The sequence below is a fragment of the Chaetura pelagica genome, unplaced genomic scaffold (assembly GCF_000747805.2).
Source record: "Chaetura pelagica isolate M959 unplaced genomic scaffold, ChaPel_1.0 scaffold192, whole genome shotgun sequence".
NCBI lineage: Eukaryota > Metazoa > Chordata > Aves > Apodiformes > Apodidae > Chaetura > Chaetura pelagica.
In genome coordinates this window covers 1272271-1285668 of record NW_009952570.1, presented here as the reverse complement: position 1 = coordinate 1285668, position 13398 = coordinate 1272271, and the positions used below count along the sequence as shown (strand labels likewise).

Genomic DNA, 13398 nt, shown 5'->3' with positions numbered 1-13398 from the left:
AACCTAACTTATGATAATAAACATGCTATTGAGTGTGGTCCCATTCCACACAGGTCAGCTACTCAACCTCTTGCACACGGTATCTTTAAGGTTGTATCACATTATTCCCACACTACAGGTGGATTAGTCCCATTCTGCACAATTATTTCCTCAACTACCCAAATATCCTGCATTTTTAAGTTTGATGGATGTATTACAAAAGGACATGTGCCAAGAAACAAAACCCAGACCACTTTCCTACATTCTCCTTGATGTGCACCTTAGACAAGTAAAACAATGAAAATTACTCCCAACAATCCCAAGATCCTTGGAAAGGAAGGTACTCAAAACCAAAATGTGGATTCAAAGGCTACCTTTCACCTAATTATTGAAACATGCTTTGATTTGTTTTATTATTATTATTTGATCTTTAACGGAAGAAGTAATTTGCAAGTCAAATGTTTCTCTTCTTTTTTTTAGCTTGGTGCCACCCAGTGGCAGTTTCTTCACATACCACTTCCAACCCCAAAAGCGCCAGGGGAGGCATTATCCAAAGGATTAGATGTCTCAGTGTCATGTTCAACTCGAATCCAGACCAAACGAGACCAAGTTTCACTACGAAGTGATAGAACAGCACACATGACAGACATGACTATGCTGCAACCCAAAAGAATAATTATAAATCTCACCATTTTATGCCATTATTCCTGTAAAAATCTAGTAAATCATTAAGCATGAAAGCATATGTTATTTTTCAATCAAATCTGATTTTTAAACTCAATGCAGACTGAAGTCCCCTCACTATGACACAGCAATCAAGTTACTGTTCAAATCTGTGCTTTTTTTAGAGCTGACTTCCTCCTTCTCTTTTTTTAATATAACTTTGGCTTCCATCCATCAATGAATCCAATCATGTCTGTCTCTTACACTGAAGTGCACTCCGGCATATCTGCCTGGTGGGTGTATTTATAGACAGTGATACAAGTCATTCTTTAACCTTCTTTTAATCTAGCAAAATAGCCCAAGCTCCCTCATTGTTTTCCAGGCCACAAATCATGGCTTATTTATTTGCTGAATACTTTCCAATTTTTGTGCATTGTGTATAAAAATGTGTCAGAAAAAGTGAATACATTATTCCAGTAACAGCCTTACCACATGCTACGCAGTAACCACTCCACACTCCCATTTACACACTGAAGGATCACATCACTCTTCAGAAACCTCACCAGCCAGAGCTCGTGTTTGTAACAGCAGCCATCAACACTCCAGCAAGGAGCTGGGACAAACACTGAACAACAGTCACACCTGGGCAATCACTCTTCAGGAAAAGCCAGAACAACACATGCCAGTCAAGCCTGAAAACCAACAGCGACACAAGGTGGTAACACCAAGGATACTCTTCAACACCATCACTATTTCTCCTGACACTTCTCAGTGTGCACACAGAAGACTGACATAAAACACACCTGGACCATGTTCCATACTGATTATTTTTAATACTGGAAAAAAGCTTGCTTAGCTATAGATTTAAGTCAAATAAGGACAGTATAGGAACTTTCTTATTAACACGTACCACATGGAAAGACCAACATACAATCCTTCCTCACTTACTGTGTGTACACTCCCAAGACCACAAACACTGTTCCCACGAACCTTCTGCATGACCACAACACAAAACCCAGCTCATTTAATACATAAAGCCAATTTACAAAGCAAAGACTGATTTTATGTGAGTGCTTTCATTCACAGGCCAGGGACTGAGGAGAAGGGGTATGGAACAAAGGCATCACATCCCATTCAATCCTATACTCAATTAAGTCCTGAATGACAGAAATTCACAGGTTTTTAACATTATAGACAAAGTTTCAGAGTTCCACAAAAGAGAAAAAACTTACCATTCAGGCCCAAAGTTAAGTGTCTGAGTTTCTGCTGCCATTTTTTTCCTGTTCTATTCCTTTTTTTTAAAAAGCGTGAACCTGAAAAAGAAAAATGTTTCCTATGAAAACAACAGGAGTGATGTAGCCCTTCATAAATTACTTCACAATACAAAAGCACATCTGATCAGGCAAGGAACTAAAAAGGGGATTATGCGGAACACAGTTTGTTGGCTTTTCTTAAGACATCAGTTCCAGCTCTAATACAGGAGTAACTCCATCAAGATCTCTTACCTAAATTTCTCTTTAACAGCACAAAAAGGACACTGGATCAGAGCATCTGAAGAAACAATTTGTTCAAACAGTCCCTTTTCAAATCAGTGATTATCACAAGACAACCAAACACAGAATTTGATGTATAATCCTCTTCTCTAAGAACAGTAATGCTTAATTAACAGAATTGCAGCTTCCTGACAATTACAAGAGGATAAAAACCCCACTAGAGTTACAGCAAGAAAGATTTGCCAGTTGAGTGGCAGAGTATTCAAGAAATTTCCACTGCTCACTCTTGAAAAATAAGCCTTATAAAGGCTGAGTAGACCAAATGCCTTCAAAACCTGCAAGCACATAACAGTATTTCTCATTCTTGACTTTATTTAGCAAAAAAAAAATAAATGCTCAACTTAGAAATGAAAGTAGCTCAAGTCTCATTAGCCCAGGTCCTGCAGAAAGTAGTGACGGTCAGGTCAAGTTCCTATATACCAAGAGTGTACAGACAACAGCAGATGAAGCCACACTGGAGGAAAGGAACAAGGTTAACAGAAGTTTTCTCCATCAGAACCAAGTCAAGCCCAGACAGCTCTGGAGAAATGTCTTTTGCAGTAAGAAAACACAGCTACTCTCTCCTTCCAGCAACAGCAAAATCCCAATTGCAGAGGACAGGCTTTTGGTTTTCTAAAAATTAAACTGTAGCCAAAGCCCAAACAAAACTAGGATTTGAAGCATTATCTACAGAAACTGGTTAGACTCAAAGAACCAATACAGACAGAAGGCAGGAGGGAGCTTTGCTGTATCAGAACACTCGTCTTCAACAGACCCATGGACAAAACAAGCAGCTTCCTTAATTTGTCGAGACTTGGAATGAGAAGGTGATGGGAAAGCAAAACAAAATGGGGGAGTCAGAAGTGGAAAGGGCATTTGTCACTGAAGAAAAAGACAAAACAAAAGAAAGGAAGCTTTTGTTCTTTAATATAATTACCTCAGTAGTATATGTAAGTAAAAAAATAATAATAATAAAAAATCAACAGCTTGAAAGCTAGAAAATGCCCCAAAAACCCCACACTAAAACCGTCTGAGCAGATTTTACTAAAATCTTTTGGGCATAAGATTACAATTAATTGTAAGATTCCCTGCAGCCCAAACCCACCAAGATTTGGCTCACATATTTTTACTACATGCCATTTCAACATTTTCCCATCCATAATACAATTTACATACAAATCATAATATTTTTGTTTTCAAAATATCCCTATACAATAAAATGGTATTATCCTTACTAAATGAAGAAGCTGCATTTGGGTTGTCTTTCTGAAGCAGCCAACAGCTCATTAGAAGATTCATAGTGTATCTGCTTATCATTCTACAAATCAAGCTAAGGGCTCAGGTACCCGCAGACAACACAGCAGCCACATGTGAAAATACTGTGGGGCAACTCAACCATTGTGCATGCTTTGGCAGGGACAAGTCCAACAATTCCTAGCAGCCTTAATTGGGTGCTGTCCCTTCTGTAATCCTTCTGCTGAGGGGTGTGAGAGCTCTGGCTCTCAGATCACTCAGTGCAATCACCAGGGAACTCAAGATCTTCAGCTCCTAACATCAAAGACAGGTCAGTACTACCAGGAAGGCTAGCACCAAATGTTGAACTGTAGTGAAAACACAGTTGAAAAGCATCAGATACAAGGATAAAGGGCCAAAAAACAGGTAGAATTGAGCGGTTTACTAGTTTGGGACCCACTGGACCCACCCCTCTTCAGCCTCTGGGCTCCTTCCCAAAAATAAGAGGATACTGCATCATCTTTCTCTACTAGACTCCTAAGCACTTCAGTACCTACAAAGACACTCAAGGCCTCTCATCTCATCCCATTGAGCTGCTAAATGGCTTTCCTTGTCCCTCATCATGGCCACCACACTTTGTTGAGGGAACTCTCTGCTGGCTTCCTCTCCTGTGTTGCATTCAGAGAAGTTCCTCCCTAGAAGTTCTGAATGTTTCAAACTTGAATTGAAAGCAAGACACTTGTAAGTGGATGAAATTGCAGCTGAACAGGAGAAAATCCCAGAATAAAAATCAGATCTGCAGAGGATATATGTAACAGGTGAATTTACTCCAATAGGCAGTATTACCCAGAAAGAAGATACAAGTGAAAAAGAAATTACAGGGCAAAGCAGTGCTCAGAGAAAATCCTTGAAAAGGAGGTACCCTGGAAACAGGTAATGATTTGGGAGAAGAAGAGCAGGGAACACTAAAAAGAAACGGAAGAAAGCTAAGCCAGCACATGTGCAAGAGGAATACCCTTGGCCACGTCAGAGAAGACAAGATGGGGAAAGCAGAAACCATGCCCTACTTCTGCTGGTGCCCAAAGCATCAAGCCAGGCAAAAGCAGGGGAGCCAAAATGAAAAGGCAGCTCTGTCAGGGCCAGCCCAAAGAAGAAGCTGCACCAACTGGAACAGCGAGTCAGGGTGGATGCACCACACTCACATGGTGAGAGGGAAGAGTCAGGCTGGAGCAAGGAAAAGGTGAAGAATTAAGAAATTTATGACCCTATCATTTAGCCCTTTGTACCAATCTTGACTAAGGAAAAAAGCATTAATTTATTCAGCTCTCTATCATCTAAATTCTGGTCTTTATCTATGCTGCCATCTTATTAATCAAGGATGGAATTCCACATAACTAAAACATTTCCTTCTTGATGTAACTTAATGGGGGAAAAGCCCTTTTCTGAACTCCTGGTGTTTTGGAAAACAAGTTTTGGCTATCGATTGAGGACTGCACAATCACAGACTTTATATGGGCAAAGAGCATGTTAGGAACAGCCTTGAGTTGAAGCAAGAAACTGAGGCCATATATTGATCATGTCCAAACAGCACCACTGCCTGGGTCAGAATGCTACCTGAGGGCTTGTCACCGCTCCCTTAAAGGGGAACCATTTCTCCCAGATTTTCTTCAGCTCAGGTCAATCCTTAATCGAGATGTGCAGCCCTATAAACAGTTGCAATTTTCCTGCGGTTTGGGGGAAAAGCATCATTAACTTCAATTATCCAACAAACTGGGACTAAGACCCCGTTCTCCAGGGGTGGTAGAGCAGCCACAGACTTGCCCTCAGCATGCAAGACTAAAGGAAGGAACCACATGGAACCAACCCATCACCAACCTGTAGACTGGCAAGGGAAAGACCATCTTTTCTGTTTTGTCAGCAGCTTAGTACTGTGGAAGTCAGAAGACCATCCTCTGAGCAGACACAAAACGTAATCGAATAACATTAAGCCTTTAAGTGGCTTTCACTCACAATTAGCAGGTAATATTATAGGTACAGAAGTTGCCATCACCAAAACTAATTTCCCTGGATGGCTTTAGGGACAATGTTTGCTTTAACAACCTCATTTTTTCTTAAATTCTTTTTCAAGCATGCTATTTAGGACCTGACCAGTCTATTAAAGCTCTCAGAAGCATCTGCTTCAGACACAAGTCAGAACTTGATTCTGCCAGAGATTTGTGTTAAAATGCATAAGACAACATTTCAGGTGAAGAAAAGCTAAGGCAGGTCTGTCATTACTGTGGCTCACTACTTGGGCCACGAGCTCCATCATTCTACAACACACAGCTATCTAACATATACCTAGGCAAAAAGCTGAGGCTTTCAAAGATCCAAACTCCCATGTTTTCCAGACTCTGCTCAACTTCAGGATTTACAGGAAATTGCCACTTCAAGGCTCATCCCTTATTCACAGGCACTTAAGATCAATGTTAAAGGCAACGTTAAATCCCTGTGCTCCATTACAGAATTCTGTCAGCTTGTACCACATGGCAACCTCACCAAGATGTTCTGCTGTTTTGCATAGAGATCAACTGATTCTTAGCATCCCAAGTCTAGGCAATGACTGCATCCAGGTCTGCCCATCTAATCTTTCCTACAGACAAAACATTCAAGATTTGAACTGTCACTGCAATTTAATGCTTTGGGGCTGCTGCTTGCTTTGGCTTTTTATTAACTTTGGAAACCTCAATCTCAGGAAGAAGATACCACTGTTCCTTTCTGCACACAGCTATTTATTTTGAAATGGCCTACTGCTTGTTGAGAGATGTTTAGGTTGAGAAGTACCCTTTCCTTCCAAGGTAGTTCTGTTGCTACTGTAGGTTTGAAATGGCCTTCTTAACCTAGAAATTGGCTGAAAACTTTGAGAACCAAAGAACACAATGGAAATCCAACATGAGCAAATTTGAGAGCAAGGAATTGGGTTCTCCTAAACCAAACCTGGAGCAAGAATTTAACAGCAGTGCTCTACCATGCAACAGCAACCTTACATCAAGGTGGTAAAACTTCACCTTCCACAAGCAAGAAAACATTCCACAGGCAGCTATTAGAGCAAGCTAATTTCAGTGCCAGTAACTGTGTTTTTAAAACAACAGGCTGAATAATTTATGTTGATTTTCTCCAATTCCTGAAATATTGAAGATTCAGACCTGTATGCAGGCTACCTTTTAAGTACAATGGTAAACAGGAAGACTCAGGTGGTCACACTACCAGTCTGTTTTATGTTAATCATTGGCTAAAGCAGATCACACTGATTAAAGGACACAGACATAATTAAGGCTGGCCAACATGGATTTATGGAAGACATTCAAACAAAATATACTTCTGTAAGAGCAGACATTCCATTGCCCAAGCTAGTAGGTGAAATAAATTTTAACTTCTGTAGGACACTGCCATTAAGTAGAGTGCTAAAAAGCACAAAATCATCTAGAACCTCATGAAAAGTCTCCAATATCATAACCTATTTTTTCTTTTAACCTCATCTTCTAAAGAATCTACAAGCAACAATCTCAGAAGGCAGATTATTCTCAAAACAGAATCAATGGTAAGAGGCTACCCTCTGTTTCTACAGAATCTGTAACACTGGCCCACATAACTTGTAAAATCTGAGGATAACAAACATGGATATGGTAAATAAAGGAAATGACACATCATCAATAATACTATTATGAATTATTCAGTTACTCAGTCCAGTACAGCAGGTTGCACTTAATAAGGCCAAGTATACAATCAAAAGACTCATGAGCAGAAAACATGGGTGATACACAACAAATGCAAGACTGTTCTGGAAAAACATAGTCCTGAAACAAACCAGTTATGACTCTACTCAGCTGAAAAGGAACGTATGATACAACACTGACTAGAACAGCTAACAGCAAACAGTACAGAAATAAGGAAACATGGAGTAAATATAGAGTAGATTTTGTCACTGTAGGGATACTGTGTCCTGCTTTCTGCAAGGCAAGAAAGCTGATAAATCAGGTGTTAAAAAATTGATAAAACACAACAGATATGCCCTACAGTGGGGGAAAAAACACACCACACAGCCCAAAGCTCTATTTATTGAGCTCTGAGGAATTAACTCTCTTGCCAAGTCTGTAAAGGACAATGCAGATAAAAAAGGCCAAGGGCCCAAGTTTATTCAGTGAAGATGCTGAAGCAAGGCATTCACAGACAAACAAGACAGTAAGTTTTTTTTCAGGTCAACACCGATTCTCTAAGAAGCGTGTACTAGTTTAAACAGAAAATTAATCACAGAAATAAGCCATTAGTCACATTACACAAGATGCCAGAGGAGTCAGAATAGTCCCTTCTGGCTTGCCAATACTTCCTCCTAAAAAAGGCAATAAGTTTTTCAAGGCCTATCTACCCAAACGCGGAGAGGAAGTTCTTCCTAAGGGAACTAGATCTAAACCATCCACTTCCCAGAAACTACACCTCAATTATTACAGTTAGATTTTTAGATCTCCTAAAGTCTTAAAGCCTTTCTGTCTCAAATAATTGCAGGAGTGTTTCAATCTCTCAGCAGTTTCTGGTCAAAAACTGTGACATTCCTGAATGACAGGACCAAACTCATGACCTGCTCCCTTCACACAGATCCATCTGAAGCTTCTCAGGGTGCTGCAGCTCACAACACATTGCACCACAGACAAGAATGACAAACACAAGCAGCAGGCACCAAAGCTCTTCCGGGATGGGATGACAAGAGAGACTATGGAGACCTGCACACCTAACAAAATCCAAGAAAAATAAAGGAACATTAAATATCACGATTCCAGGTAGTTTCTCCCTTTCATACCTACTATTGTGAACTTGGTGGTCAGAGGTAGGTTAGTGAGCAATCCACTTCTTCCTTCACCTTAACAACCAAGTTTGAAAGCTCTGCCCAGTTTCTCCACCGGAAAGCAGTGTGACCTCCACCTTTATTCCAAGCCTCCCAGCCAAAGGCAGACACCAGCGATTAAGCTCCAAATAGAGTAGGGGACCACACCCTCAGCCCTGCTACTGGCTGAAACACAAAACCACTTCTTCCAAATCCTGTCTCCAAATCCTGCCAGCACTCGTTTTCCAGCCGAAAATCACTTCCACATCTGTCCACCTCGTACATGGAAAATTCGCTGGTAGGTAAACACTTGGTCTGTGTCATTCCACAGGATGTTTCAGATCAGGATGCAGAGCCTGCCCACCTGCCCCACAGCGAGCCCGTCACCAGGCACAGTAAAGACAAAGCTTTGGGCTTTGGAGACATTCTCTCCCCCCACCTCTTCTCAAGTTTTCCTAATCATGCAGGCCTGATATGCCCTACACTTCAGGAAACAAATATTCAACAGTCAGTGTCCAATAGAACAGTTCTAACAGAATTACTGTATCAGATTACATACAGACATCAACCAGAAGGTAACTTTTTATTGCATATGACCTACAACACCTTGTAATAGCTTATCACTTTTCTTCTCTTAACATCGCTAAAGATATTCACTAGTTTTGATCTAAGAAGCATTATCTCTGTATACTGACTTGTGATGTTATCTTCACCTTGCCTTAGTAATCTTAAAGCCTCATATACCAAGGGAGAAAATTACACACACGGATGATTCAGCATTACCTGAGCCTAATGTAAAAAGCTTCCACTGATTTTAATGGCAGTTAAACTGGGCCTCTGATTTATCAAATCAAGTTATTAGATTCTTCTCTTTAAAAATCCTGCCACATGCTACTGCCATGATCAGTGTCACCCACTTTCTATCACACACATTATTCCATTTAACACTGATGTCAGCCCTGCCTGGAGCAGACACCGCCAAAGGCTGGTCCCTTCCAACCTAAATCATCCTCAGATTCTACCACATATGGCTCAAAAAATACCTGTTTATTCATCTATTACTTGCAGGCCATACCCACTCCTTGCTGTATAACATTCTGGCTGGAAGTTTGAAGTTACAGAAATTCAGCCCTCCACTCCCCCACACAGAACTTTACCCAAAGTACTCCTCACCACGTACCAAGAGCATCTTCCCCTTCTGCCACCTGCGATGCCACGCACCAACCACTGAGCTGCTCTTACCAACCAATCCAGGTGATAGCCCTGGGATCTGCCAGTCACACAAACCAGCACCTTCACCATAAAATACTAACAACAGGATGCAAAGTATTTCAGTTTGTTGCCAGTGACAGGAGATCAACCACAGCTTGAAATCAGCATTTCTCTAGCAACTCAAAAGGACTAAACACCCAACAACATCACCTTCCCAAAGTACAACACATCATGCTCGCTCTGACTGTACCAACACCTAAGAAACAAAAACCTTTTTCTAACCAGTTTATTTTCCTAACATATCATATGTAAGCTCATTTACCCATTTGTAAAAGCAAATTACATATTCAAGAGACATTGTTGAAGGCATCAAGTAGTTATTCTTTATTTGCTTACATTTTTTCAAACATAGCGCCAAAAAGACAGAAAACCATCATGCACAGTTTTATTAATGAGCTGAGGGAATAAAAATAGTAAGTGATCCAAAAGGTACCATCAGCAAGGCAGTACTTTTTAACATTTTTAAAATGTCTATTAAAATTTCTCATTGACATATAGACTACAACCTCTACAGAGGTCCTGGTATCCTTTCTGCTCTCCTCCCCAATCCTGAGGTCTAGATAAGCAGCTTCTGGGTGTTACAATCTTTAGGGATGACAGGAGAGGTTCACTCCTGAAAACACAAACTTTGATTTCATGCTTGCCAAAAACCTCAGACACAGCAAAACAATCCTGTACTTCCTTTCCATAACAAACAACAAAAAAAAGTGAGTGACACAAGATTATCAAGGGCAGCCTGGTTTCCCACAGACATCATGCCATTGCTACAGTTTCTATATTCAAGAAATGTTTAAACACTTTTAAGGCGAACAGACTGAGAGCCGTCCCTCTGCAAAAAAAAGAGAAGTGGACACATTTTGTAATGAACACACTGTAGCAATCTCAGCTACTAACCATGCAACGCACAGACCTCCATCTCCTGCAATCCCTCACAACTATCTGATCTGAAGATGAAAAAACAATGGTATTAAACATCACTGTGATAAACTACATGATTTTTATATATATATGTACTACTACCAACCACAAGAGGGCCAACGTTGTATAGACTTTATGATCTACAACACTCAATTCTTCTTAGCTCCATATATAACTTATGTATGCCTTGAGCAAACTTGCTAAGTTTTCTCAGTTCTGATAATTTTCAAGCCAGATCATTTGTGCAACCAAAAAAAAAATATTCAGAAGCTGAATGCAAGAGAGAAAAGGAGAGGCTAAGCTGGGCTGAAAACTGACTTTGCTCCCAGGAAGCACATCCCATCCCCCCGGCAGCACTCCACACACCTAGGTTTTCAAACATCACTCACTGAATTAAAATAAATTGATGAGAAAACCACACAAAGAAACTGAGCCTCTTTCAACACAAATGCTTCGTCAGTAACAAAGAGATGGGTTTCTCCTTACCAAAGCATCCAGCAGGTCTCTAGCAAGCTGTGTGGGAAGAGGAGGCAGATCTGGCCCAGGCTTTCATGCTTATGAAAGGAAATGTTACTGCTCTGTCCCTTACCTCTGTCTATCTATAATCATGAAATAAATATAGCTTATCTCCACTCATCCTTGAGCAGAAGCACCAAGAGGAAGCAAAAAATAACCAACAAAAAGAAAAATGAGAAAAAAAATACTAGGAAAAGGTTGGGGTTTTTTTCTGAATCAGACTATGAGAAGACTTAATATCATCATACCTTAAAAAGCTCTAAGAAGGAATTTTAAAGACCTCAATGAAAGAGTAAGGAACATCCATTTGACAGTTACTCGAACTTACAAGATCAGACAAAAGCAAGCAGCATCAAATTTCACATTCTTGGTATTTTGATCAACTAAAAAAAATAAACCTGAAGAGCTGGAGGCCTGAACTAATGTAAAGGACAGGGCAAGAGAGGAAGAAAAAGCCCATGGTTCAGGTGCCCAGCTCACCCTCATCAACGACTGTGAGCCAGGGCTGCCCTGGGCTGCTTAAAAGGAAAGAACCTCCAGCAGAGGCAGGAAGCAGCAAACAGCCTCAGCAGCCAGGAAGCTGCCCCAACTACATCAAGAAATATCTATAGATCTTGAAAGAGCTGCCAACTTTTTCCTTACATTCAGATACAAGAAACTCAGGTTTATGACAGAACTCCACTCAGACAACTGGCTTGAAAAGACAGCAAGCAGAGATGAAGAGATGCAACAGAGCTTAGCCTCAATTCCTTAAAAAAAAAAAAACACAAAAAAAACTGTCACATTTTACACACAGTCTTCTCCACAAGCAAGGAGTAACAGAGTTGAAAATATTAAGTTGTAAAGTCCCCAACTCTCTATTTATAAGCATTTTTTTCCACTTACATCAGCATAAAGATCATACTTTTAATTTATGTTTTAGGGGGCAAGGAAAAAAACAGTAAGAAGAGTATTCTGAGGGTATTTTACAGTCCTCTTAAGATTAATATCTGCAATGAAGAGAGGATCTCCAAGTTTTTACTGAGCTTTTGAATTATTTTTATAAGCACTTTGTGAGACAAATCGTTACTGCAACAAGACTCTTTTGCATTTTAGTTCTAGGCTCTTGCTTTTAAAGATGAGTGGCTCCAGAAACCACTCAGAAAAGATCCTAAAAGAAATGCAGTGACCTGCTAGCTCCATGCATATTCATGTCTCCAGACACTGGCAGAGCCTAAGCAGCTCCAAAAATCATTAAGTAAGTCTAGTATTTAAACACAACATTGTCAGATACTGAAAGGGGCTATCAAAGCCTCAACAGAAGCAGATCTTGCTGGAAGTGACATTCAACTTCCATGGATAAATCTCTACCTTCTTTTTCATACAGTTGACCATTAGCCAGCATTTTTTTTTTTAAATCACACATTTAGTGAGAAATTAACACTGACCCACATGACCTTTGACATCAGTTAACTTTTAACATCTGAATTGCATGAGCACAAAGGGTGCAGGAAGGACAACAGACACTCCCACGTCTTTGTGGATACCCCCAAAACTGCTCAGGGCACCCATTTTTACCTCAGCACCAGCTAACTGTTCAAAGGCTTGTGCAAGTGAATGGCAAGAACAAAACACCTTGCAATACCAAAGCTCTTATTATCTATTGGAGCCAACACCCAATAACAGAGCTCCAAAAATCCCAGAACAAAGCTTTTGTTGGTGACAACTGCAACTCATTTTGTTTACAAAGGTTCCCAATTATCACGCTGTGCATCTACCAAATGTCCTATTCACAAAGCAGCAAATTAAATTGTGTTTATTAAGTTTCTTAAGAACAAAAGCAACCAGCTGAGTTATGGGAAAAGGAAAAAAAAATATTCACACGTACTTTCCAGGAACTTGCCCAAGTCAGCTCCTGAAGCGAGAAAATAGAATGAGCAGCAAGAAGTTAGACAGAAGAATATAACGAGAATTCAGGAGTTCTTACCCCTCCCACCCAAGAAAACAGACACTTCTTAAGAACTACAGTAAGAGGTGAAGTATTACAGCAGCAAACCAAAAACGTTGAGCTGGAGGTAACTGGGGGAAATAGAGGTTTTATTCCAAAAGTACTACTTGGCAACATCTTCTTTTGGCCTACAACTTGTCCCACTTCAAAGTGCGATTACACAGAGCTGAAAGAGCAGAGACTGCTTTGTTGACACTGAGACTACTTGTCTTGGATCAATACCAAACGTACACAATCCTGATCGATGTTCTCTTCAGCCTGCCAAGGCCTCTCCGGTCAAACACTGCTGGTCATTGCTGCTCCCAACACCCTGCTGCCTGCGGGGGAAAAGGCTCTCCCTCCTCTGCCTGTGTAACCTGACAGGGCTGGGCGTGCTCGGAGCAGGGCATACACAATTCAACGCGGGCGCACCTGCCCGCGGCGCTGCCGGCGCACAGGCC

At 40.6% G+C, this 13398-nt stretch overlaps 1 protein-coding gene across 1 annotated transcript in view; it reads right to left on the bottom strand.

Moving 5' to 3' along the window:
* Nucleotides 1–1958, bottom strand: part of GIGYF2 (GRB10 interacting GYF protein 2) — a 65912-nt gene extending 63954 nt beyond the window's left edge. The window contains exon 1 of the mRNA XM_009993507.1: nucleotides 1875–1958. Within this exon, the coding sequence (XP_009991809.1) occupies nucleotides 1875–1915 (41 nt within the window). The 5' untranslated portion in view covers nucleotides 1916–1958. The remainder of the gene's footprint in view (nucleotides 1–1874) is intronic.
* Between the last annotated feature and the right edge of the window lie 11440 nt (nucleotides 1959–13398).